This window comes from Oncorhynchus kisutch, linkage group LG2 (genome assembly GCF_002021735.2).
Source record: "Oncorhynchus kisutch isolate 150728-3 linkage group LG2, Okis_V2, whole genome shotgun sequence".
NCBI lineage: Eukaryota > Metazoa > Chordata > Actinopteri > Salmoniformes > Salmonidae > Oncorhynchus > Oncorhynchus kisutch.
The window spans coordinates 61726258-61753862 of record NC_034175.2 but is presented as its reverse complement, the minus strand read 5'-3'; the positions used below and the strand labels follow the sequence as shown (position 1 = coordinate 61753862).

Below are 27605 nucleotides of genomic sequence, written 5' to 3'. Positions count from 1 at the left end.
TTGGAAATTGCACCAGGTCTATTCTACTATTCTTACAGTCAATAGTAAGTTGAGACCCTGACTGAGTTACAAAACAAACATATTTTTGGTGGGTTGGAGGCCCTAAGCGAACGCTTATGTCGCTTATGCCTTGAATTGCCATACTCTGCCTACTTCCATAATCACTTTAATATATAATTATTAGTGTGCATGTAAACTTACTCAAACCAAGATGGCAAAAAAACTAACATTTGAGAGAACCAAACCCATTGCACAATTTCCGATCAAATATTGCAATAACGGCCTCCTTTCCAGACCAGCATGGTTAAAGCTGTTCCTGCGCAGTAAGTCACTTGGGCCTCATCAGCCAGGTGACATGCATCTACCCAGAACACAAATCCCTGCCTCCCCAGATAAAGCTATAACACCTGCATACTTATGTTATTGACTCTTAGGGTTAGGTCTCTGAGATTATCAAGCAAACATTCACAATCTAAAATTTGAGCTCCATTTATTGAATCATTCTTTAATATTGGTTTTTATTTACAGACCATAATATATTAATTCTGATATTAAACAGTTCTAATTTTCAGGAGGCCAGACATTCACATAATTTAGTAGAACAAATCGATGATGAGCGGTAAGTCCAAACATTCCCCAAAACACTTAAAAACAGACAGAAGTCGAAGAGTTCCCTTGAATAAAATACCAAATTGACCCGCATGTTATTTTATTATATATCTAGAGGTTTTGCCATGTACACAAATCACATTCAATAATTTACCCACAAATAAAACTGCAACATCATGATTGATGACAAGCAGAGCTTTTGAAACATTTAAAACCAAACATCCTGTACTAAGAGTTCCCATAGTCACTGACCAGCAGGTATACTAACCTACTCCTGTCTCATTGGAATACATTACAGTCTGGCAGTCAGACAGACACAACTTGCTAATAGGAGGGAGGAGGTTTATGGTAAGCTTTGTAGAGCGATGGAATGGAATCAGCAGTCAGTACTGCTGTCACTCCCTTTGTTACAGTGGTACTTATTTTACAACCAGTATCACCTCTAAAAGCTACTGTAGTTAGCATCAGTATTACTTTAACTTTAAGTCAGCACATTCAGACTTGTACTCAGAGAGCCCAATAACTACCACTCCGTTCCAGTTTGTGTCAGTTAATTCTAGATTATTTTAGAGTACCGATATCTCAAATGTAGAATATCCCATATAGACATGGAGTGTTCAGATTCAACCAAGTAAAGTAAACAATTCATCATTCAAAAGAACATCCCAAAAGACTGCCATTTAGCTGGCATACGCCTATAATAAAACATCGCTTTCAGCAGTTGCGGCCATTCTACAACATTCAATTGCTATAGTTCCAGTTCTCATTTCCTCAGCGTTCTAAGCTCTAGAACCTTGGTGGAGATCTAACTCTCCATGGAGTCCAGGAACTCTCCCTCAGTGATGTGCTCCAGTCGCTTCAGGACTTGGTGGGCGCTGGCTGTGGGGTAGTCTGCCACAGGGTAGTCTGCAGGGCTGCTGGGTGGTGTGCCCTGGAAGGAACAGCAGAGTGTATGGAGGAAGGGAACCAGCTGGGTGATGGAGGAGAGAGAGCGATGGGTGAGGAGGGGGATCTCCAGACGCTCCGTAGACGACTCGTCACTCAGCGCCTGGAATTATAGGACATGACATCAACAGAATGGGATGAGCAGATCGCACGATTGAGTCATGTTATCATGGTGACTATAAGAACACGAGTTCTCATGCTCTATAGTGGTGTTTGCATTCTCTTACCCCGTAGCGTTGGTGTAGAGCTTCTAGTACTTTGACAACATGGGGTTTGCACTCCAGCTCTCCCTCCAGGAGACCATTCTCTGGGCCACTATAGCGGCTCATATCCACCTCTGGAACAAAGGCCCAGCGATACCTTGACACACACGCACAGACATGAGCAGAGAACATTTCATTGTAATCATGCTAAGCACAGCCTATACAGATGCTAAGCAGATATTAAGCAGGGTGAGGCACTCACATCTGAAAGAGGGGCATCTTCTCTGGGGGGAAGGCCAGGGCGGTGTCCAGGAACTTGCAGGCAGACAGGTACATGTCCAACTCTGGCTGGGGGAATGTCAATGGCCCAATCCCCATGGACCCACGTACCACTTTAGTCAGCCTGACAGAGAGAGGAAAAGAGGAAGAAGAATAAAGAAAGGGTGGTGATAGTTACATAAGAGACTGTCTCCTACATATTAGATAGATGGACAGATATATTGATGCGTCTACAGTAGACTGAGTGATCATGGACTCACTTTGACACCTCTTTTTCTTCCGACAAGGCTTTCTCCAGACGAACAAATGTGTGAATCTGACAAACAAAGATCAAAGACACCATTAGAAGACAGGACTGACAAACACTACCAAATACTTTCTTTTGACATGCCACCTCCCTGCTGAAAACAATGTACATCGCTACAGTGTATACATGCATTGAAATGAGAAAATTAGGGCTGTGACGATATTTTCCATGGCAAAAAATAAAACACGAAGCAGACAAAACTCTTTGGTTGTTTAAAAACCTGCTGTATGTAAAATATTGTGTGATATAGCTTTGAAGATAAGCAAATGTGAATGAATGACAACATAATGATGTTTGTTTCAAACACTAGGGCTGTTTTCCTAAAGGAGTTAAATGCGCTTCGTGATTTGTTTCCTTTCCATGATATACTAATGAGTATCTTGATACTGGTTCCTTCCGGCCCTACAGGAAATCAACAGTGACAGGAAGTGATGTCATCAGGGTGGGGGTTGTTCCTCACCAGTTCTGTGACCATAATGGGCCAGAGGGAGGTGAGGTGCTGGGGGGAGATCCGCAGCATAAGAACACGGAACGTCAGAAACATCTGGGCAGAAACGGAGGGCGTTTGACCAATACGCAGAGCCTCTGTCAGCCGCTCTGAGGGAGAGGGGAGGAGGAGGAGAGAGGATAGGATACCCGCATTACATTATACTGTATATTAATAATTAATATTGGCCTTATAAAATGTTAATGTCACACACACTCTCATTATCCATATCAAATGTGATGGTCTACACCAGTATTTCTAAATCCTGGCGCTCACACACTTCATTCAACTAATCAGATCCTCATCAATCAGGTGTGTGAGTGCTAAGGCAAAAACAAACAAAGTGCACCCATTTGGGACCCCATGAATGAGAAACTGGTCTACACACTTTGTCAATACACACAAATAAATGCCCAGAATACACAGAAAGCACACCCACCTTGGATGAGGGGCAGGTAGAGGTGGTACTGGTCTAACTCTCCACTGAACATGGCAAAGGCCTGACGCTTCAGTAACATGGGCTTCTGCTCTGCACTGGGGAACAGCTTCAGAGAACTGCTCTGCATGCCTGCAATACACACACACACAGTTAACACACGCACAAATGCACTCACACGGATGCACACACACACCTACTCTACTTACTCATGAGGTCTTTGAACATGGTCTTCTCATGGGTCAGCAGGTGGTCGATGATGGCCCTCCAGCTAAAGAAACAGAGGTCAAACACAGTCATTTTCTTTTAACAATTTATTTGATAATATTGATTTGTCAATATTTACATGGCATGCACACACTTAAACACAAGCACAAACACAATCTTACTGGGGGGCACAGGAGACATCCATGGTGAAGAACAGAGGATCCATGTAGAGTTCGAAGGCCTCTTTTTTCCAGGCCCTCTTGGTGTAGGCGTACCCACTCAGATTGCTCAGGAGCTGGGCACCTGCCCCGAAACTAGGCATGTTGTAGGCACTGTGGTTCTTCAGGTAGGGAAAGACGTAGTACATGAGGCGAGAGATGAGAGGGACGGCTTTCTCCTTCTCATCACTGCGATACACCATGTCCAGAAGAGGGGCTAGAACCTGCAGAGGAGGAGGGTCTGTCAGAAATAGAAACACATACATAGGCATGAGAGCAATAGGTGCACAGATCCACACACGGACACACCTACCTCTGCCAATAGCGCAAGGGCTTGTACACTGTACACAGAGGGGGCTGAGGAAGACACCATAGTGCTGGCCTGAGCTTCAGAGTCTGGAGAAAAGAGAGGAAAGGAAAGAAGGAGATGGGAACAGAAGGGAGTTGTTAATCATGAATATGTATGACTTTCTTCTCCAGTGCCCGCCCTGAGGGCCGACCCAAGGCTTAACCTCCTCATGGTAGCGGGAAGGATCTCCATCTCATCCTTCAGGCCACATCCTGGGTGCACTGCTCCCAGTGACGCAGCAGGGCACTTAGTTCCACTACTGGGGACCGGTTGACATGGGTAACACCAGAGGAGAGGCACTTTTGTGAGAATAGTGTCCTCTTTCCTCACTGGACCATTACACTGGGGGACATAATGTCGTGAGGAAGTGCCGTGTTTCCATGGTTACAGTATAAGTCTGTGGTCTCTCTCAGTCCACTCTAATGTAGACCTGAAGAGAACAGAGGAGAGGATGGAGAGGAGACTGTTGGTCGAGGTGGGCCCTCTTGCGTTTCTCAACTAATGATGTAGAACGTGCACTCGGTGCCGGGGTTTGGCTGCCATGGTTACCGAGGAGCATGTCCTGAGGGTTAAGGAAAGGGGTGTCAAACTCATTCCATGGAGGGTTTAGTGTCTGCGGGTTTTTGGTATTTCCTTTCAATTAAGACCTAGATAACCAGGTGTGGGGAGTTATTTACTAATTACTGACCTTAATTCACCAATTAAATACAAGTGAGGAGTGAAAACCCGCAGACCAGAGCTTCCCAAACTCAGTCCTCGTGAACCCAAGGGGTGCATGCTTAGTTTTTTGCCCCAATACTAGACTACTGATTCAAACCATCAAAGCTTGATGATTATTTGAATCAGCTGGGTAGTGCTAGGACTTAAACCAAAACGTGCACCCCTTGGGGTCCTGAGGATAGAGTTTGGGAAGCCCTGCCGCAGACACTAGGCCCTCCATGGAATGAGTTTGACACGTGGTTAAGGAGATTAGCAGCTCTGATGTCAGAGTCTATCTAAAAGATAGCAAAGGAGTCAGGCGCAGGACACAGATAAGAGTAACAATCACTGATTTACTCAATCCAAAACGTAACAAAATCACATTCCAAACAAGGACAAAACAGGACTCAAAGAACACACCGGAATACACGAAAGACAATCACGCACAAAACAGAAAGGGAAACCAGAGGGTTAAATAAGGAACATAATTATGAGATGGGAACCAGGTGTGTAAAACAGACAAAACAAAAGGAAAAATGAAACATGGATCGGTGGCGGCTAGAAAGCCGGTAACGTCAACCGCCGAACGCCGCCCGAACAAGGAGAGGGAACAACTTCGGTGGAAGTCGTGACATCTGACCCATTTTAAAGCCTAATGTACACCTTCCACTTCAAAATAACGTCAATTGAACATCCGCTTCCATCCGCAGCTCCTTGGAAAAGTGTCCTGGAAAAGTGCAAACATATACGGACAGGAGTGGACGTTCGATATTGCATTTTTAGAGCGAACCTAGCATATGGTGCGGAAGCACAAGGTGGAAATTAGGCTTCAGTCTGTTCCTGATAGAAGCCAGGGATGTCTCCAGGTGTGTGTGTGTGTGTGTTTGGTTACCATAGAGGTCCAGGTTCAGTTCGATGGATGGCTCCTCGGTCTCAGGACACACCTGTGGCTGGTTCTTGACCTCCAGATTGCGGCTGAGCCAGCTGGTCTGTTCCAGAGATGACCCCGCCACCCCGCCCACCGCTTCCAGGATCTTCTGGGTCACTTCCTACAGGATATCAACATGGTAACCATCATTATCATGCATCTCACACTGTACCCTCTCAATCTTTCGTTTTAATGAAACGTCCGGTCCTGTCCACACATTGCGGTGTGGACATGGGGGGACATGGGCGGACAGGAGCGGACGTTCGATATTGCATAATTTCATTCAATCGGACCTAGTGGATGGCGTGGAAGAGGAAGGTGTACATTAGGCTACAGCTAGGGCTGTGCTACTGTGCTCCATGTCTTACCTGCATGTCTCTAGTGTCCTTCTTATTGTCCAGGTTGGAGAGTCGGTTTACAAAGTCATTGAGGATCCTGTAGTAGGAGAGGAGAAAGATGCCTGTACAGCTATGGAGAAGTAGACTAGAGTGCAATAATATCTTGTTGATTCTGATACAGTAGCAAACCAAAGCATGTCTATTGATGTGGGGATGTCCTACTTATGTTTGGAAATAACATTCACATTGTTTCAAACAGAGTGTGTTACGCTGGGAACAATGTCTACAGTAACAAATCAGTATGACCACAGATGTATGCACGCATGACTGTAAGGTGAGTTATTTGTGAATCGAGTGCTGACGTCATTTCCTGTCACAACTTGTGGACTTGTTTACGTGCTGCTGTGCGTTTTGTTGCTAGTGTAACTTTGCTACCTGCCAACTTTACGTATTTTTTAAATTACCGTTTTATATTTTAATTTTTTCCCCTCGTTCAACTTTTTTCATTCAACTTTTTTACCCTGGACATGGTTCTACAGGACCTCCACTAGCTGAAGCTAAGTAGTAATATTAGCATTATGCCTTCTAATTGCAGTCGCTGTACTCATAATATACAGGAGAACAAATCGCCTTATGGTGAGGATAGCCGTGCTGCAAGCCCAGCTTCAGACGCAATAGTTAGGTAAGGGTAATTTGCCCCCATAGGCAAGGCTCTAACTCCTCTAGCTCCACAAGGAGATAGGGTGCAGGCCAGGCAGCAGGCTGTGCCACCAATAAGTACAGATAGTAGTATAAATCCTCTCGCACAGTCCCCGCAGCCGGACAATTTTGTCATGGCTTCTGGAGGGAAATGCTGTAGGAATGCTCAACTGGTGTCGCTCATTCAGCCGACAGAAACTTTCAACCGGTTCTGCCATTAAGCAACGAGTCGGAGTCAGAGGCCGAGCCTTCTCTGGTCTCTCCTCCACCCATTACGGGGTCTGAGACGCGGAAGCCTCCCAACATTAGCTCTGACAAATTGAAAACCCCTAGTTATTGGCGACTCCATTACCCGTAGTATTAGATTTAAAAAGAATCATCCAGCGATCATACACTGTTTACCAGGGGGCAGGGCTACCGACATTAAGGCTAATCTGAAGATGGTGCTGGCTAAGGCTAAAACTGGTGAGTGTAGAGAGTATAGGGATATTGTTATCCACGTCGGCACCAACGATGTTAGGATGAAACAATCAGCGGTCACCAAGCGCAACATAGCTTCAACCTGTAAATCAGCTGAAAGATGTGTTGACATCAAGTAATTGTCTCTGGCCCCCTCCCAGTTAGGGGGAGTGATGAGCTCTACAGCTGAGTCTCACAACTCAATCGCTGGTTGAAAACGTTTTTCTGCCCCTCCCAAAAGATAGAATTTGTAGATAAATTGGCCCCTTTTCTGGGACTCACCTACAAACAGGACCAAGCCTGGCCTGCTGAGGAGTGACAGACTCCATCCTAGCTGGAGTGGTGTTCTCATCTTATCTATGAACATAGACAGGGCTGTAACTCCTCTAGCTCCACAATGAGATAGGGTGCAGGCCAGGCACCAAGCTGTTAGCCATCTTGCCAGCTTAGTGGAGTCTGCCACTAGCACAGTCAGTGTAGTCAGCTCAACTATCCCCATTGAGACCGTGTCTGTGCCTCGATCTAGGTTGGGCAAAACTAAACATGGCGGTGTTCGCCTTAGCAATCTCACTGGAATAAAGACCTCCTCCATTCCTGTCATTATTGAAAGAGATTGTGATACATAACATCTCAAAATAGGGCTACTTAAAATTATATCCCTCACTTCCTAGGAAGTTTTAGGCAATTAACTAAATCACTGATCATAATCTTAATGTGGTTGGCCTGACTGAAGCATGGCTTAAGCCTGATGAATTTACTGTGTTAAATGAGGCTTCTCCTCCTGGATACACTAGTGACCATATCCCCCGCGCATCCCGCAAAGGCGGAGGTGTTGCTAACATTTACGATACCAAATTTCAATTTACAAAAAAAAGAAAAGAAACAGACTACGTTTTCGTCTTTTGAGCTTCTAGTCATGAAATCTATGCAGCCTACTCAATCACGTTTATAGCTACTGTTTACAGGCCTCCTGGGCCGTATACAGCGTTCCTTTCCGAGTTCTCTGAATTCCTATCGGACCTTGCAGTCATGGAAGATAATATTCAAATTTTTGGTTAATTTAATAATCACATGTATAAGTCCACAGACCCACTCCAAAAGGCTTTCGGAGCCTTTCCTCATAATCCTGGACTATCAGACCACCATTTTATTACGTTTGCAATCGCAACAAATAATCTGCTCAGACACCAGCCAAGGATAATCAAAAACCTTGCTATAAATTCTGGGACAACCCAAAGATTCCTAGATGCCCTTCCACTCCCTCCACCTACCCAAGGACGTCGGCGTACAACAAACTGAGGAACTTCATTTAACCTTTATTATAGTTATACCCTAGAAGCAGTCGCACCCCTAAAAACAAAAAACATTTGTCATAAGAAACTAGCTCCCTGGTATGCAGAAAATACAAGAGCCCTGAAGCAAGCTTCCAGAAAATTGTAACGGAAATGGCGCTACACCAAACTGGAAGTCTTCCGATTTAACTTGGAAAGACAGAGTAGCAGTGAGGGTACTATCATCCTATTTTCCCATCTTAATTGAGGAGAATAAGAACAATCCTAAATGCATTTTTGATACTGTCGCAAAGCTAACTAAAAAGCAGCATTCCCCAAGAGAGGATGGCTTTCACTTCAGCAGTGATACATTTATGAACTTCTTTGACAAAAAGATCATGATCATAAGAAAGCAAACTACGGACTCCTCTTAAAATCTGCCTATTCCTCCCAACCTCAGTTGTCCTGAGTCTGCTAGGACCTAGGATCAAGGGAAACACTCAAGTTTTTTAATACTATATCTCTTGACACATTGATGAAAATAGTCATGGCCGCTAAACCTTCAAGCTTCATACTGGACCCTATTTCAACTAAACTACTGAAAGAGCTGCTTCCTGTGCTTGGCCCTCCAATGTTGAACATAATAAACAGCTCCCTATCCACCAGATGTGTACCAAACTCACTAAAACTGGCAGTAATAAAGCCTCTTGAAAAAGCCAAACCTTGACCAAGAAAATATTTTTAAAAAACTACAAATCGGACTATATCGAATCTCCCATTCCTCTCAAACATTTTAGAAAAAGCAGTTGCCCAGCAACTCACTGCCTTCCAGAAGACAAATAATGTATACAAACACTTCAGTCTGGTTTTAGACCCCATCATAGCACTGAGATCGCACTCGTGAAGGTGGTAAATTACCTTCTAATGGCGTCAGACCAGACCATCTGTCCTCGGGCTCCTAGACCTTAGTGCTGCTTTTGATACCATCGATCACCACATTCTTTTGGAGAGATTGTAAAACCCAAATTGGTCTACACGGACAAATTCTGGCCTGGTTTAGATCTTATCTGTCAGAAAGATATCAGTTTGTCTCTGTGGATGGTTTGTCCTCTGACAAATCAACTGTAAGTTTCAGTGTTTCTCAAGGTTCTGTTTTTAGGACCACTATTGTTTTCACTATATATTTTACCTCTTGGTGATGTCATTCGGAAACATAATGTTAACTTTCACTGCTATGTGGACGATACACAGCTGTACATTTCGATGAAACATGGTGAAGCCCCAAAATTGCCCTCCCTGGAAGCCTGTGTTTCAGACATAAGGAAGGTGATGGCGGCAAATGTTTTACTTTTAAACTCGTACAAAACAGAGATGCTAGTTCTAAGTCCCAATAAACAAAGACCCTGATCTCTTTTGACAAACATATCAAGACTATTTCCATCTACGTAACATTGCAAAAATCAGAAACTTTGTCCAAAAATGCAGAAAAATTTATCCATGCTTTTGCCACTTCTAGATTAGACTACTGCAATGCTCTACTTTCCGGCTACCCGGATAAAGCACTAAATAAACTTCAGTTAGTGCAAAACACAGCTGCTAGAATCTTGACTAGAACCAAGACATTTGATCACTTAAGGCTAGGGCTGATTTCAAGGTTTTACTGCTAACCTACAAAGCATTACATGGGCTTGCGCCAATCTATCTTTCTGAGTTGGTCCTGCCATACATACCTACACGTACACTACGGTCACAAGATGCAAGGCTCCTTATTGTCCCTAGCAAACAGCTGGAGGCAGAGCTTTCTCCTATAGAGCTCAATTTTTATGGAATGGTCTGCCTATCCATGTGAGAGACGCAGACTCGGTCTCGACCTTTAAGTCTTCATTGAAGACTCATCTCTTCAGTAGGTCCTATGACTGAGTGTAGTCTGGCTCAGGTGTGTGAAGGTGAATGGAAAGGACAGTTCCCCTCTCTCCACTGTGATTCTCTGCCTCTAACTCTATTATGGGGGCTGAGTAACTGGCTTACTGGTGCTCTTTCATGCTGTCCCTAGGAGGGGTGCGTCACTTGAGTGGGTTGAGGCACTGACGTGATCTTCCTGTCCGGGTTGGCGCCCCCCTCGGGTTCGTGCCGTGGGGGAGATCTGGCCCTGTCCAGGGGTATAGTCGGACAGGGCCACAGTGTCTCCTGACACCTCCCGTCTCAGCCTCCAGTATTTATGCTGCAGTAGTTTATGTGTCGGGGGGCTAGGGTCAGTCTGTTATATCTGGAGTATTTCTCCTGTCTTATCCGGTGTTCTGTCTTCTCTCTCAGCCCTAGCACCATGCCTGATGACTCCTTGCTGTCCGTAGTCCACCTGGTCGTGCTGCTGCTCCAGTTTCAACTGCCTGCGGCTATGAAACCCTGACCTGTTCACCGGACGTGCTACCTTGTCCCAGACACACACACGCTCACTCGCTGTCTCTAACTCTGAATGATCGGCTATGAAAAGCCAACTGACATTTACTCTTGAGGTGCTGACCTGTTGCACCCTCTACAACCACTGTGATTATTATTATTTGACCCTGCTGGTCATCTTTGAACATTTGAACATCTTTGCCATGTACTGTTATAATCCCTACCCGGCACAGCCAGAAGAGGACTGGCCACCCCTCAGAGCCTGGTTCCTCTCTAGGTCTCTTCCTAGGTTCCTGCCTTTCTTGGGAGTTTTTACTAGCCACCGTGCTTCTACATCTGCATTGCTTGCGGTTTGGAGTTTTAGGCTGGGTTTCTGAATAGCACTTTGTGACATCGGTTGATGTAAAAAGGGCTTCATAAAATCATGTCATTGATTGATTAGTCGCTTCGGATTTTAAAAAAGTCTGCTAAATGGCATATGTTGTGTGATCAATAACTGAGACCGGTTTCTGGACATCAAGTGAACATTTTAGTACATGTGTCAGACGGATAAGAAGTTGACGACTAACCCCAGCAGCAGGAAGTGTCCGGGCGGAGCCAGGTTGAGCTGCACAGACTCTCTGAGGAGACTGAGGAGGGGTGCCACATTCTCCTGGAGCGCCTGAGCTGGAATACTACCACAGAGACAGACAGACAAACACGAACACACAGACAGACAGACAGACAGACACAAACAGACAGACAGAGACAGGAGGGTGGTGAAACATTGTTCAATAATATCACATGTAGTTAGTAATACACTTCAGTTCTTGCCTACATGGCAGTATGTAGTTGTTTGTTACCTCTGGGTGTAGGCATAGCTGAACTGTAGCATGGGGATGTCTACCAGGGTGGACTTCTGCCATACAGACGAAGGAGAGACAGAAGGGAGTTGCATCAACTATGACCTTCAGATGACCACTATACCACCATGTCATTTCTCTCTGGGTTTAACAGTCAATTCTTTGTGTGTGTGTGTATACCTGGTCTCCTTTGATCTGGTGGGGTTTCTTTACCACCTCTTTGACCATCTGCAGGATGTTGTCTGTATGGAGCGTTCCCAGGGACTTCACCAGATCCACAATGGTCAGATGAGACTCACTGGACACAGGTAATATCTACAGAGATATGGAGAGAGAGAGAAAGAGAGAGGAGGAGATAGAGAGAGGGGGGGAATACTTTGTGTGTCACCCTCTTGTTGTGATGGAAGGTGTGTGTGTGTGTGTGTGTATGTATGTGTCACCCTCTTGTTGTGATGGAAGGTGTGTGTGTGTGTATGTATGTATGTATGTATGTGTCACCCTCTTGTTGTGATGGAAGGTGTGTGTGTGTGTATTGTGACGGCCCTGAATTTTTCTGAACCGTCTCAGTGCTTCTCCTTCCAATAGGGTGGTTTCCCTTTAATTCCCAATAAATAGCCAGCATCAGCTGCACAAAAGTGGGGTTGTGATGGAGACGTGAATGAGGATGTGTTCAACCCTCAGTTCCGAAGCTTCTCTATTCCGTTTGTTTTGTTGCCGTTAAACGTGTGTTTTGTAGCCTAATAGAGTTTACACAGGATCGGATCCACTCTTTGCATCCGTGGACTACACCTCTCTGTTGTTCGTGGCCTTTCTCCGCTGGAGATCTGTTGGCGGATTGGATTGTCTGACTGACCGACTGACCACAACCTTTTTGTATACGGTATTTAATTTGTTTTGATGTGAGGTATACTGTGATGATTTAGGTAGTTAGTTGTAGTTGAGGACTTAGTAAGAGTTGATACAATTATTTTACCACAGAACTTTAAAGCGTATGTTTAATACTGGGTTTACGCTACACGGAATGAACGGACAAACATTGCGTAACAAAAGTCACTTGAGTTCACTGAACTCCTTTACCGGGCTGGACTCTTTTTAGGCCCGAGGTACAGGACATTTCTAGAAGAACCAGAACTCATTGTGATATTATTATATGTGTGTGTAATCATTGATGTTGCTAATACAACCCACGCAAAAGAATATAGTTGTTTTTGAAGTTCTTTCCAATGTTTTAAGGGTTTATGAAAAGTTTATTTCCATCCTGACTTTTACATAAGTCCTTTGTATTGGTGTAGACTTGACGGACCAGATGGGACTCATTCCCTCCCAAACCAAAAGGAGAAACCAATGTTTTCTCTGGTAGGCACAACCTACCTGGCACCCCTATAAATAATAACCTCAAGTCAAAACCGTTACAGTATGTATGTGTCACCCTCTTGTTGTGATGCGAGTTGTGTGTATGTATGTGTCACCCTCTTGTTGTGATGGAAGGTGTGTATATGTATGTGTCACCCTCTTGTTGTGATGGAAGGTGTGTGTGTGTGTATGTATGTATGTGTCATCCTCTTGTTGTGATGGAAGGTGTGTGTGTGTGTGTGTGTGTGTGTGTGGTGTGTGTGTGTGTGTGTGTATGTATGTATGTGTCACCCTCTTGTTGTGATGGAAGGTGTGTGTATGTATGTGTCACTCTCTTGTTGTGATGGAAGGTGTGTGTATGTATGTGTCACTCTCTTGTTGTGATGGAAGGTGTGTGTATGTATGTGTCACTCTCTTGTTGTGATGGGAGGTGTGTGTATGTATGTGTCACCCTCTTGTTGTGATGGAAGGTGTATGTATGTATGTATGTATGTATGTATGTATGTATGTATGTATGTATGTATGTATGTATGTATGTATCACCCTCTTGTTGTAATGGAAGGTGTGTATATGTATGTGTCACCCTCTTGTTGTGATGGAAGGTGTGTGTATGTATGTGTCAGCCTCTTGTTGTGATGGAAGGTGTGTATGTATGTATGTATGTATGTATGTATGTATGTATGTATGTATGTATGTATGTATGTATGTATGTATGTATGTATGTATGTATGTATGTATGTGTCACTCTCTTGTTGTGATGGAAGGTGTGTGTATGTATGTGTCACCCTCTTGTTGTGATGGAAGGTGTGTGTATGTATGTGTCAGCCTCTTGTTGTGATGGAAGGTGTATGTATGTATGTATGTATGTATGTATGTATGTATGTATGTATGTATGTATGTATGTATGTATGTATGTATGTATGTGTCACTCTCTTGTTGTGATGGAAGGTGTGTATGTATGTATGTATGTGTCACTCTCTTGTTGTGATGGAAGGTGTGTGTATGTATGTGTCACTCTCTTGTTGTGATGGAAGGTGTGTGTATGTATGTGTCACTCTCTTGTTGTGATGGGAGGTGTGTGTATGTATGTGTCACCCTCTTGTTGTGATGGAAGGTGTATGTATGTATGTATGTATGTATGTATGTATGTATGTATGTATGTATGTATGTATGTATGTATGTATGTATGTATGTATGTGTCACCCTCTTGTTGTAATGGAAGGTGTGTATATGTATGTGTCACCCTCTTGTTGTGATGGAAGGTGTGTGTATGTATGTGTCAGCCTCTTGTTGTGATGGAAGGTGTGTATGTATGTATGTATGTATGTATGTATGTGTCACTCTCTTGTTGTGATGGAAGGTGTGTGTATGTATGTGTCACCCTCTTGTTGTGATGGAAGGTGTGTGTATGTATGTGTCAGCCTCTTGTTGTGATGGAAGGTGTATGTATGTATGTATGTATGTATGTATGTATGTATGTATGTATGTATGTATGTATGTATGTATGTATGTATGTATGTATGTATGTATGTATGTATGTATGTATGTGTCACTCTCTTGTTGTGATGGAAGGTGTGTATGTATGTATGTATGTGTCACCCTCTTGTTGTGATGGGAGGTGTGTGTATGTATATGTATGTGTCACCCTCTTGTTGTGATGGAAGGTGTGTATGTATGTATGTATGTGTCACCCTCTTGTTGTGATGGGAGGTGTGTGTATGTATATGTATGTGTCACCCTCTTGTTGTGATGGAAGGTGTGTATGTATGTATGTATGTATGTATGTATGTGTCACCCTCTTGTTGTGATGGGAGGTGTGTGTATGTATGTATCACCCTCTTGTTGTGATGGAAGGTGTGTGAGTGTATGTATGTGTCACTCTCTTGTTGTGATGGAAGGTGTGTGAGTGTATGTATGTGTCACTCTCTTGTTGTGATGGAAGGTGTGTGAGTGTATGTATGTGTCACTCTCTTGTTGTGATGGAAGGTGTGTGAGTGTATGTATGTGTCACTCTCTTGTTGTGATGGAAGGTGTGTGAGTGTATGTATCACCCTCTTGTTGTGATGGAAGGTGTGTGTATGTATGTGTCACTCTCTTGTTGTGATGGAAGGTGTGTGAGTGTATGTGTCACCCTCTTGTTGTGATGGAAGGTGTGTGTATGTATGTGTCACTCTCTTGTTGTGATGGAAGGTGTGTGAGTGTATGTATCACCCTCTTGTTGTGATGGAAGGTGTGTGTATGTATGTGTCACTCTCTTGTTGTGATGGAAGGTGTGTGAGTGTATGTATGTGTCATCCTCTTGTTGTGATGGAAGGTGTGTGTATGTATGTGTCACCCTCTTGTTGTGATGGAAGGTGTGTGAGTGTATGTATCACTCTCTTGTTGTGATGGAAGGTGTGTGAGTGTATGTATGTATCACCCTCTTGTTGTGATGGAAGGTGTGTGAGTGTATGTATGTGTCACTCTCTTGTTGTGATGGAAGGTGTGTGAGTGTATGTATGTGTCACTCTCTTGTTGTGATGGAAGGTGTGTGAGTGTATGTATGTGTCACTCTCTTGTTGTGATGGAAGGTGTGTGAGTGTATGTATGTGTCACTCTCTTGTTGTGATGGAAGGTGTGTGAGTGTATGTATGTGTCACTCTCTTGTTGTGATGGAAGGTGTGTGAGTGTATGTATCACCCTCTTGTTGTGATGGAAGGTGTGTGTATGTATGTGTCACTCTCTTGTTGTGATGGAAGGTGTGTGAGTGTATGTGTCACCCTCTTGTTGTGATGGAAGGTGTGTGTATGTATGTGTCACTCTCTTGTTGTGATGGAAGGTGTGTGAGTGTATGTATCACCCTCTTGTTGTGATGGAAGGTGTGTGTATGTATGTGTCACTCTCTTGTTGTGATGGAAGGTGTGTGAGTGTATGTATGTGTCATCCACTTGTTGTGATGGAAGGTGTGTGTATGTATGTATGTGTCATCCACTTGTTGTGATGGAAGGTGTGTGTATGTATGTGTCATCCTCTTGTTGTGATGGAAGGTGTGTGTATGTATGTGTCATCCTCTTGTTGTGATGGAAGGTGTGTGTATGTATGTGTCACCCTCTTGTTGTGATGGAAGGTGTGTGAGTGTATGTATCACTCTCTTGTTGTGATGGAAGGTGTGTGAGTGTATGTATGTATCACCCTCTTGTTGTGATGGAAGGTGTGTGAGTGTATGTATCACCCTCTTGTTGTGATGGAAGGTGTGTGAGTGTATGTATCACCCTCTTGTTGTGGTGGAAGGTGTGTGAGTGTATGTATGTATCACCCTCTTGTTGTGATGGAAGGTGTGTGAGTGTATGTATGTATCACTCTCTTGTTGTGATGGAAGGTGTGTGAGTGTATGTATGTATCACCCTCTTGTTGTGATGGAAGGTGTGTGAGTGTATGTATCACCCTCTTGTTGTGATGGAAGGTGTGTGAGTGTATGTATGTATCACCCTCTTGTTGTGATGGAAGGTGTGTGAGTGTATGTATGCGTCACCCTCTTGTTGTGATGGAAGGTGTGTGAGTGTATGTATGCGTCACCCTCTTGTTGTGATGGAAGGTGTGTGAGTGTATGTATCACCCTCTTGTTGTGATGGAAGGTGTGTGAGTGTATGTATGTATCACTCTCTTGTTGTGATGGAAGGTGTGTGAGTGTATGTATGTATCACTCTCTTGTTGTGATGGAAGGTGTGTGAGTGTATGTATGTATCACTCTCTTGTTGTGATGGAAGGTGTGTGAGTGTATGTATGTATCACTCTCTTGTTGTGATGGAAGGTGTGTGAGTGTATGTATGTGTCACTCTCTTGTTGTGATGGAAGGTGTGTGAGTGTATGTATGTGTCACTCTCTTGTTGTGATGGAAGGTGTGTGAGTATGTATGTATCACTCTCTTGTTGTGATGGAAGGTGTGTGAGTGTATGTATGTGTCACTCTCTTGTTGTGATGGAAGGTGTGTGAGTGTATGTATGTGTCACTCTCTTGTTGTGATGGAAGGTGTGTGTATGTATGTATCACTCTCTTGTTGTGATGGAAGGTGTGTGAGTGTATGTATGTATCACTCTCTTGTTGTGATGGAAGGTGTGTGAGTGTATGTATGTGTCACTCTCTTGTTGTGATGGAAGGTGTGTGTATGTATGTATCACTCTCTTGTTGTGATGGAATGTGTGTGAGTGTATGTATGTGTCACTCTCTTGTTGTGATGGAAGGTGTGTGAGTGTATGTATGTATCACTCTCTTGTTGTGATGGAAGGTGTGTGAGTGTATGTATGTATCACTCTCTTGTTGTGATGGAAGGTGTGTGAGTGTATGTATGTATCACTCTCTTGTTGTGATGGAAGGTGTGTGAGTGTATGTATGTATCACTCTCTTGTTGTGATGGAAGGTGTGTGAGTGTATGTATGTATCACTCTCTTGTTGTGATGGAAGGTGTGTGAGTGTATGTATCACTCTCTTGTTGTGATGGAAGGTGTGTGAGTGTATGTATCACTCTCTTGTTGTGATGGAAGGTGTTTGAGTGTATGTATGTATCACTCTCTTGTTGTGATGGAAGGTGTGTGAGTGTATGTGTGTATCACCCTCTTGTTGTGATGGAAGGTGTGTGAGTGTATGTGTGTATCACCCTCTTGTTGTGATGGAAGGTGTGTGAGTGTATGTATGTATCACTCTCTTGTTGTGATGGAAGGTGTGTGAGTGTATGTATGTATCACTCTCTTGTTGTGATGGAAGGTGTGTGAGTGTATGTATGTGTCACTCTCTTGTTGTGATGGAAGGTGTGTGAGTGTATGTATGTATCACTCTCTTGTTGTGATGGAAGGTGTGTGAGTGTATGTATGTGTCACCCTCTTGTTGTGATGGAAGGTGTGTGAGTGTATGTATCACTCTCTTGTTGTGATGGAAGGTGTGTGAGTGTATGTATCACCCTCTTGTTGTGATGGAAGGTGTGTGAGTGTATGTATGTGTCACCCTCTTGTTGTGATGGAAGGTGTGTGAGTGTATGTATGTATCACTCTCTTGTTGTGATGGAAGGTGTGTGAGTGTATGTATGTATCACCCTCTTGTTGTGATGGAAGGTGTGTGAGTGTATGTATGTATCACCCTCTTGTTGTGATGGAAGGTGTGTGAGTGTATGTATGTATCACCCTCTTGTTGTGATGGAAGGTGTGTGAGTGTATGTATGTGTCACCCTCTTGTTGTGATGGAAGGTGTGTGAGTGTATGTATGTGTCACTCTCTTGTTGTGATGGAAGGTGTGTGAGTGTATGTATCACTCTCTTGTTGTGATGGAAGGTGTGTGAGTGTATGTGTGTATCACCCTCTTGTTGTGATGGAAGGTGTGTGAGTGTATGTATGTGTCACTCTCTTGTTGTGATGGAAGGTGTGTGAGTGTATGTATGTATCACTCTCTTGTTGTGATGGAAGGTGTGTGAGTGTATGTATCACCCTCTTGTTGTGATGGAAGGTGTGTGAGTGTATGTATGTATCACTCTCTTGTTGTGATGGAAGGTGTGTGAGTGTATGTATGTATCACCCTCTTGTTGTGATGGAAGGTGTGTGAGTGTATGTATGTGTCACTCTCTTGTTGTGATGGAAGGTGTGTGAGTGTATGTATGTGTCACTCTCTTGTTGTGATGGAAGGTGTGTGAGTGTATGTATGTATCACTCTCTTGTTGTGATGGAAGGTGTGTGAGTGTATGTATGTATCACCCTCTTGTTGTGATGGAAGGTGTGTGAGTGTATGTATGTATCACCCTCTTGTTGTGATGGAAGGTGTGTGAGTGTATGTATGTATCACTCTCTTGTTGTGATGGAAGGTGTGTGAGTGTATGTATGTATCACTCTCTTGTTGTGATGGAAGGTGTGTGAGTGTATGTATGTGTCACCCTCTTGTTGTGATGGAAGGTGTGTGAGTGTATGTATCACTCTCTTGTTGTGATGGAAGGTGTGTGAGTGTATGTATGTATCACTCTCTTGTTGTGATGGAAGGTGTGTGAGTGTATGTATGTATCACTCTCTTGTTGTGATGGAAGGTGTGTGAGTGTATGTATGTATCACTCTCTTGTTGTGATGGAAGGTGTGTGAGTGTATGTATGTATCACTCTCTTGTTGTGATGGAAGGTGTGTGAGTGTATGTATGTATCACCCTCTTGTTGTGATGGAAGGTGTGTGAGTATATGTATGTATCACTCTCTTGTTGTGATGGAAGGTGTGTGAGTGTATGTATGTGTCACCCTCTTGTTGTGATGGAAGGTGTGTGAGTGTATGTATGTATCACTCTCTTGTTGTGATGGAAGGTGTGTGAGTGTATGTATGTGTCACCCTCTTGTTGTGATGGAAGGTGTGTGAGTGTATGTATCACTCTCTTGTTGTGATGGAAGGTGTGTGAGTGTATGTATGTATCACTCTCTTGTTGTGATGGAAGGTGTGTGAGTGTATGTATGTATCACCCTCTTGTTGTGATGGAAGGTGTGTGAGTGTATGTATGTATCACCCTCTTGTTGTGATGGAAGGTGTGTGAGTGTATGTATGTATCACTCTCTTGTTGTGATGGAAGGTGTGTGAGTGTATGTATGTATCACCCTCTTGTTGTGATGGAAGGTGTGTGAGTGTATGTATGTATCACCCTCTTGTTGTGATGGAAGGTGTGTGAGTGTATGTATGTATCACCCTCTTGTTGTGATGGAAGGTGTGTGAGTGTATGTATGTGTCACCCTCTTGTTGTGATGGAAGGTGTGTGAGTATGTATGTGTCACTCTCTTGTTGTGATGGAAGGTGTGTGAGTGTATGTATCACTCTCTTGTTGTGATGGAAGGTGTGTGAGTGTATGTATGTATCACCCTCTTGTTGTGATGGAAGGTGTGTGAGTGTATGTATGTGTCAATCTCTTGTTGTGATGGAAGGTGTGTGAGTGTATGTATGTATCACTCTCTTGTTGTGATGGAAGGTGTGTGAGTGTATGTATCACCCTCTTGTTGTGATGGAAGGTGTGTGAGTGTATGTATGTATCACTCTCTTGTTGTGATGGAAGGTGTGTGAGTGTATGTATGTATCACCCTCTTGTTGTGATGGAAGGTGTGTGAGTGTATGTATGTGTCACTCTCTTGTTGTGATGGAAGGTGTGTGAGTGTATGTATGTGTCACTCTCTTGTTGTGATGGAAGGTGTGTGAGTGTATGTATGTATCACTCTCTTGTTGTGATGGAATGTGTGTGAGTGTATGTATGTGTCACTCTCTTGTTGTGATGGAAGGTGTGTGAGTGTATGTATGTATCACTCTCTTGTTGTGATGGAAGGTGTGTGAGTGTATGTATGTATCACTCTCTTGTTGTGATGGAAGGTGTGTGAGTGTATGTATGTATCACTCTCTTGTTGTGATGGAAGGTGTGTGAGTGTATGTATGTATCACTCTCTTGTTGTGATGGAAGGTGTGTGAGTGTATGTATGTATCACTCTCTTGTTGTGATGGAAGGTGTGTGAGTGTATGTATCACTCTCTTGTTGTGATGGAAGGTGTGTGAGTGTATGTATCACTCTCTTGTTGTGATGGAAGGTGTTTGAGTGTATGTATGTATCACTCTCTTGTTGTGATGGAAGGTGTGTGAGTGTATGTGTGTATCAACCTCTTGTTGTGATGGAAGGTGTGTGAGTGTATGTGTGTATCACCCTCTTGTTGTGATGGAAGGTGTGTGAGTGTATGTATGTATCACTCTCTTGTTGTGATGGAAGGTGTGTGAGTGTATGTATGTATCACTCTCTTGTTGTGATGGAAGGTGTGTGAGTGTATGTATGTGTCACTCTCTTGTTGTGATGGAAGGTGTGTGAGTGTATGTATGTATCACTCTCTTGTTGTGATGGAAGGTGTGTGAGTGTATGTATCACTCTCTTGTTGTGATGGAAGGTGTGTGAGTGTATGTATCACCCTCTTGTTGTGATGGAAGGTGTGTGAGTGTATGTATGTGTCACCCTCTTGTTGTGATGGAAGGTGTGTGAGTGTATGTATGTATCACTCTCTTGTTGTGATGGAAGGTGTGTGAGTGTATGTATGTATCACCCTCTTGTTGTGATGGAAGGTGTGTGAGTGTATGTATGTATCACCCTCTTGTTGTGATGGAAGGTGTGTGAGTGTATGTATGTGTCACTCTCTTGTTGTGATGGAAGGTGTGTGAGTGTATGTATCACCCTCTTGTTGTGATGGAAGGTGTGTGTATGTATGTGTCACTCTCTTGTTGTGATGGAAGGTGTGTGAGTGTATGTATGTGTCATCCTCTTGTTGTGATGGAAGGTGTGTGTATGTATGTGTCACCCTCTTGTTGTGATGGAAGGTGTGTGAGTGTATGTATCACTCTCTTGTTGTGATGGAAGGTGTGTGAGTGTATGTATGTATCACCCTCTTGTTGTGATGGAAGGTGTGTGAGTGTATGTATGTGTCACTCTCTTGTTGTGATGGAAGGTGTGTGAGTGTATGTATGTGTCACTCTCTTGTTGTGATGGAAGGTGTGTGAGTGTATGTATGTGTCACTCTCTTGTTGTGATGGAAGGTGTGTGAGTGTATGTATGTGTCACTCTCTTGTTGTGATGGAAGGTGTGTGAGTGTATGTATGTGTCACTCTCTTGTTGTGATGGAAGGTGTGTGAGTGTATGTATCACCCTCTTGTTGTGATGGAAGGTGTGTGTATGTATGTGTCACTCTCTTGTTGTGATGGAAGGTGTGTGAGTGTATGTGTCACCCTCTTGTTGTGATGGAAGGTGTGTGTATGTATGTGTCACTCTCTTGTTGTGATGGAAGGTGTGTGAGTGTATGTATCACCCTCTTGTTGTGATGGAAGGTGTGTGTATGTATGTGTCACTCTCTTGTTGTGATGGAAGGTGTGTGAGTGTATGTATGTGTCATCCACTTGTTGTGATGGAAGGTGTGTGTATGTATGTATGTGTCATCCACTTGTTGTGATGGAAGGTGTGTGTATGTATGTGTCATCCTCTTGTTGTGATGGAAGGTGTGTGTATGTATGTGTCATCCTCTTGTTGTGATGGAAGGTGTGTGTATGTATGTGTCACCCTCTTGTTGTGATGGAAGGTGTGTGAGTGTATGTATCACTCTCTTGTTGTGATGGAAGGTGTGTGAGTGTATGTATGTATCACCCTCTTGTTGTGATGGAAGGTGTGTGAGTGTATGTATCACCCTCTTGTTGTGATGGAAGGTGTGTGAGTGTATGTATCACCCTCTTGTTGTGGTGGAAGGTGTGTGAGTGTATGTATGTATCACCCTCTTGTTGTGATGGAAGGTGTGTGAGTGTATGTATGTATCACTCTCTTGTTGTGATGGAAGGTGTGTGAGTGTATGTATGTATCACCCTCTTGTTGTGATGGAAGGTGTGTGAGTGTATGTATCACCCTCTTGTTGTGATGGAAGGTGTGTGAGTGTATGTATGTATCACCCTCTTGTTGTGATGGAAGGTGTGTGAGTGTATGTATGCGTCACCCTCTTGTTGTGATGGAAGGTGTGTGAGTGTATGTATGCGTCACCCTCTTGTTGTGATGGAAGGTGTGTGAGTGTATGTATCACCCTCTTGTTGTGATGGAAGGTGTGTGAGTGTATGTATGTATCACTCTCTTGTTGTGATGGAAGGTGTGTGAGTGTATGTATGTATCACTCTCTTGTTGTGATGGAAGGTGTGTGAGTGTATGTATGTATCACTCTCTTGTTGTGATGGAAGGTGTGTGAGTGTATGTATGTATCACTCTCTTGTTGTGATGGAAGGTGTGTGAGTGTATGTATGTGTCACTCTCTTGTTGTGATGGAAGGTGTGTGAGTGTATGTATGTGTCACTCTCTTGTTGTGATGGAAGGTGTGTGAGTGTATGTATGTATCACTCTCTTGTTGTGATGGAAGGTGTGTGAGTGTATGTATGTGTCACTCTCTTGTTGTGATGGAAGGTGTGTGAGTGTATGTATGTGTCACTCTCTTGTTGTGATGGAAGGTGTGTGAGTGTATGTATGTATCACTCTCTTGTTGTGATGGAAGGTGTGTGAGTGTATGTATGTGTCACTCTCTTGTTGTGATGGAAGGTGTGTGTATGTATGTATCACTCTCTTGTTGTGATGGAATGTGTGTGAGTGTATGTATGTGTCACTCTCTTGTTGTGATGGAAGGTGTGTGAGTGTATGTATGTATCACTCTCTTGTTGTGATGGAAGGTGTGTGAGTGTATGTATGTATCACTCTCTTGTTGTGATGGAAGGTGTGTGAGTGTATGTATGTATCACTCTCTTGTTGTGATGGAAGGTGTGTGAGTGTATGTATGTATCACTCTCTTGTTGTGATGGAAGGTGTGTGAGTGTATGTATGTATCACTCTCTTGTTGTGATGGAAGGTGTGTGAGTGTATGTATCACTCTCTTGTTGTGATGGAAGGTGTGTGAGTGTATGTATCACTCTCTTGTTGTGATGGAAGGTGTTTGAGTGTATGTATGTATCACTCTCTTGTTGTGATGGAAGGTGTGTGAGTGTATGTGTGTATCACCCTCTTGTTGTGATGGAAGGTGTGTGAGTGTATGTGTGTATCACCCTCTTGTTGTGATGGAAGGTGTGTGAGTGTATGTATGTATCACTCTCTTGTTGTGATGGAAGGTGTGTGAGTGTATGTATGTATCACTCTCTTGTTGTGATGGAAGGTGTGTGAGTGTATGTATGTGTCACTCTCTTGTTGTGATGGAAGGTGTGTGAGTGTATGTATGTATCACTCTCTTGTTGTGATGGAAGGTGTGTGAGTGTATGTATGTGTCACCCTCTTGTTGTGATGGAAGGTGTGTGAGTGTATGTATCACTCTCTTGTTGTGATGGAAGGTGTGTGAGTGTATGTATCACCCTCTTGTTGTGATGGAAGGTGTGTGAGTGTATGTATGTGTCACCCTCTTGTTGTGATGGAAGGTGTGTGAGTGTATGTATGTATCACTCTCTTGTTGTGATGGAAGGTGTGTGAGTGTATGTATGTATCACCCTCTTGTTGTGATGGAAGGTGTGTGAGTGTATGTATGTATCACCCTCTTGTTGTGATGGAAGGTGTGTGAGTGTATGTATGTATCACCCTCTTGTTGTGATGGAAGGTGTGTGAGTGTATGTATGTGTCACCCTCTTGTTGTGATGGAAGGTGTGTGAGTGTATGTATGTGTCACTCTCTTGTTGTGATGGAAGGTGTGTGAGTGTATGTGTGTATCACCCTCTTGTTGTGATGGAAGGTGTGTGAGTGTATGTATGTGTCACTCTCTTGTTGTGATGGAAGGTGTGTGAGTGTATGTATGTATCACTCTCTTGTTGTGATGGAAGGTGTGTGAGTGTATGTATCACCCTCTTGTTGTGATGGAAGGTGTGTGAGTGTATGTATGTATCACTCTCTTGTTGTGATGGAAGGTGTGTGAGTGTATGTATGTATCACCCTCTTGTTGTGATGGAAGGTGTGTGAGTGTATGTATGTGTCACTCTCTTGTTGTGATGGAAGGTGTGTGAGTGTATGTATGTGTCACTCTCTTGTTGTGATGGAAGGTGTGTGAGTGTATGTATGTATCACTCTCTTGTTGTGATGGAAGGTGTGTGAGTGTATGTATGTGTCACTCTCTTGTTGTGATGGAAGGTGTGTGAGTGTATGTATGTATCACTCTCTTGTTGTGATGGAAGGTGTGTGAGTGTATGTATGTATCACTCTCTTGTTGTGATGGAAGGTGTGTGAGTGTATGTATGTATCACCCTCTTGTTGTGATGGAAGGTGTGTGAGTGTATGTATGTATCACCCTCTTGTTGTGATGGAAGGTGTGTGAGTGTATGTATGTATCACTCTCTTGTTGTGATGGAAGGTGTGTGAGTGTATGTATGTATCACTCTCTTGTTGTGATGGAAGGTGTGTGAGTGTATGTATGTGTCACCCTCTTGTTGTGATGGAAGGTGTGTGAGTGTATGTATCACTCTCTTGTTGTGATGGAAGGTGTGTGAGTGTATGTATGTATCACTCTCTTGTTGTGATGGAAGGTGTGTGAGTGTATGTATGTATCACTCTCTTGTTGTGATGGAAGGTGTGTGAGTGTATGTATGTATCACTCTCTTGTTGTGATGGAAGGTGTGTGAGTGTATGTATGTATCACTCTCTTGTTGTGATGGAAGGTGTGTGAGTGTATGTATGTATCACCCTCTTGTTGTGATGGAAGGTGTGTGAGTATATGTATGTATCACTCTCTTGTTGTGATGGAAGGTGTGTGAGTGTATGTATGTGTCACCCTCTTGTTGTGATGGAAGGTGTGTGAGTGTATGTATGTATCACTCTCTTGTTGTGATGGAAGGTGTGTGAGTGTATGTATGTGTCACCCTCTTGTTGTGATGGAAGGTGTGTGAGTGTATGTATCACTCTCTTGTTGTGATGGAAGGTGTGTGAGTGTATGTATGTATCACTCTCTTGTTGTGATGGAAGGTGTGTGAGTGTATGTATGTATCACCCTCTTGTTGTGATGGAAGGTGTGTGAGTGTATGTATGTATCACCCTCTTGTTGTGATGGAAGGTGTGTGAGTGTATGTATGTATCACTCTCTTGTTGTGATGGAAGGTGTGTGAGTGTATGTATGTATCACCCTCTTGTTGTGATGGAAGGTGTGTGAGTGTATGTATGTATCACCCTCTTGTTGTGATGGAAGGTGTGTGAGTGTATGTATGTATCACCCTCTTGTTGTGATGGAAGGTGTGTGAGTGTATGTATGTGTCACCCTCTTGTTGTGATGGAAGGTGTGTGAGTGTATGTATGTGTCACTCTCTTGTTGTGATGGAAGGTGTGTGAGTGTATGTATCACTCTCTTGTTGTGATGGAAGGTGTGTGAGTGTATGTATGTATCACCCTCTTGTTGTGATGGAAGGTGTGTGAGTGTATGTATGTGTCACTCTCTTGTTGTGATGGAAGGTGTGTGAGTGTATGTATGTATCACTCTCTTGTTGTGATGGAAGGTGTGTGAGTGTATGTATCACCCTCTTGTTGTGATGGAAGGTGTGTGAGTGTATGTATGTATCACTCTCTTGTTGTGATGGAAGGTGTGTGAGTGTATGTATGTATCACCCTCTTGTTGTGATGGAAGGTGTGTGAGTGTATGTATGTGTCACTCTCTTGTTGTGATGGAAGGTGTGTGAGTGTATGTATGTGTCACTCTCTTGTTGTGATGGAAGGTGTGTGAGTGTATGTATGTATCACTCTCTTGTTGTGATGGAATGTGTGTGAGTGTATGTATGTGTCACTCTCTTGTTGTGATGGAAGGTGTGTGAGTGTATGTATGTATCACTCTCTTGTTGTGATGGAAGGTGTGTGAGTGTATGTATGTATCACTCTCTTGTTGTGATGGAAGGTGTGTGAGTGTATGTATGTATCACTCTCTTGTTGTGATGGAAGGTGTGTGAGTGTATGTATGTATCACTCTCTTGTTGTGATGGAAGGTGTGTGAGTGTATGTATGTATCACTCTCTTGTTGTGATGGAAGGTGTGTGAGTGTATGTATCACTCTCTTGTTGTGATGGAAGGTGTGTGAGTGTATGTATCACTCTCTTGTTGTGATGGAAGGTGTTTGAGTGTATGTATGTATCACTCTCTTGTTGTGATGGAAGGTGTGTGAGTGTATGTGTGTATCACCCTCTTGTTGTGATGGAAGGTGTGTGAGTGTATGTGTGTATCACCCTCTTGTTGTGATGGAAGGTGTGTGAGTGTATGTATGTATCACTCTCTTGTTGTGATGGAAGGTGTGTGAGTGTATGTATGTATCACTCTCTTGTTGTGATGGAAGGTGTGTGAGTGTATGTATGTGTCACTCTCTTGTTGTGATGGAAGGTGTGTGAGTGTATGTATGTATCACTCTCTTGTTGTGATGGAAGGTGTGTGAGTGTATGTATGTGTCACCCTCTTGTTGTGATGGAAGGTGTGTGAGTGTATGTATCACTCTCTTGTTGTGATGGAAGGTGTGTGAGTGTATGTATCACCCTCTTGTTGTGATGGAAGGTGTGTGAGTGTATGTATGTGTCACCCTCTTGTTGTGATGGAAGGTGTGTGAGTGTATGTATGTATCACTCTCTTGTTGTGATGGAAGGTGTGTGAGTGTATGTATGTATCACCCTCTTGTTGTGATGGAAGGTGTGTGAGTGTATGTATGTATCACCCTCTTGTTGTGATGGAAGGTGTGTGAGTGTATGTATGTATCACCCTCTTGTTGTGATGGAAGGTGTGTGAGTGTATGTATGTATCACCCTCTTGTTGTGATGGAAGGTGTGTGAGTGTATGTATGTGTCACTCTCTTGTTGTGATGGAAGGTGTGTGAGTGTATGTATGTGTCACTCTCTTGTTGTGATGGAAGGTGTGTGAGTGTATGTATGTATCACTCTCTTGTTGTGATGGAAGGTGTGTGAGTGTATGTATGTGTCACTCTCTTGTTGTGATGGAAGGTGTGTGAGTGTATGTATGTATCACTCTCTTGTTGTGATGGAAGGTGTGTGAGTGTATGTATGTATCACTCTCTTGTTGTGATGGAAGGTGTGTGAGTGTATGTATGTATCACTCTC

General features: G+C 43.4%; 1 protein-coding gene across 3 annotated transcripts in view; it reads right to left on the bottom strand.

Annotated features, from left to right (window-relative positions):
* Nucleotides 1-473: 473 nt before the first annotated feature.
* LOC109869596 (protein dopey-2-like) overlaps nucleotides 474-27605 on the bottom strand; it is a 67603-nt gene continuing 40471 nt past the window's right edge. For all 3 annotated transcript variants that reach the window (XM_031799486.1, XM_031799482.1, XM_031799492.1), the window contains 14 exons: nucleotides 11854-11988; nucleotides 11674-11729; nucleotides 11401-11505; nucleotides 6036-6102; nucleotides 5632-5788; nucleotides 4005-4087; nucleotides 3656-3915; nucleotides 3476-3537; nucleotides 3270-3398; nucleotides 2804-2940; nucleotides 2297-2352; nucleotides 2020-2160; nucleotides 1782-1914; nucleotides 474-1657 (listed from right to left, as the gene is read on the bottom strand). In XM_031799486.1, the coding sequence (XP_031655346.1) occupies nucleotides 1415-1657; nucleotides 1782-1914; nucleotides 2020-2160; nucleotides 2297-2352; nucleotides 2804-2940; nucleotides 3270-3398; nucleotides 3476-3537; nucleotides 3656-3915; nucleotides 4005-4087; nucleotides 5632-5788; nucleotides 6036-6102; nucleotides 11401-11505; nucleotides 11674-11729; nucleotides 11854-11988 (1764 nt within the window). In that variant the 3' untranslated portion in view covers nucleotides 474-1414. The remainder of the gene's footprint in view (nucleotides 1658-1781; nucleotides 1915-2019; nucleotides 2161-2296; nucleotides 2353-2803; nucleotides 2941-3269; nucleotides 3399-3475; nucleotides 3538-3655; nucleotides 3916-4004; nucleotides 4088-5631; nucleotides 5789-6035; nucleotides 6103-11400; nucleotides 11506-11673; nucleotides 11730-11853; nucleotides 11989-27605) is intronic.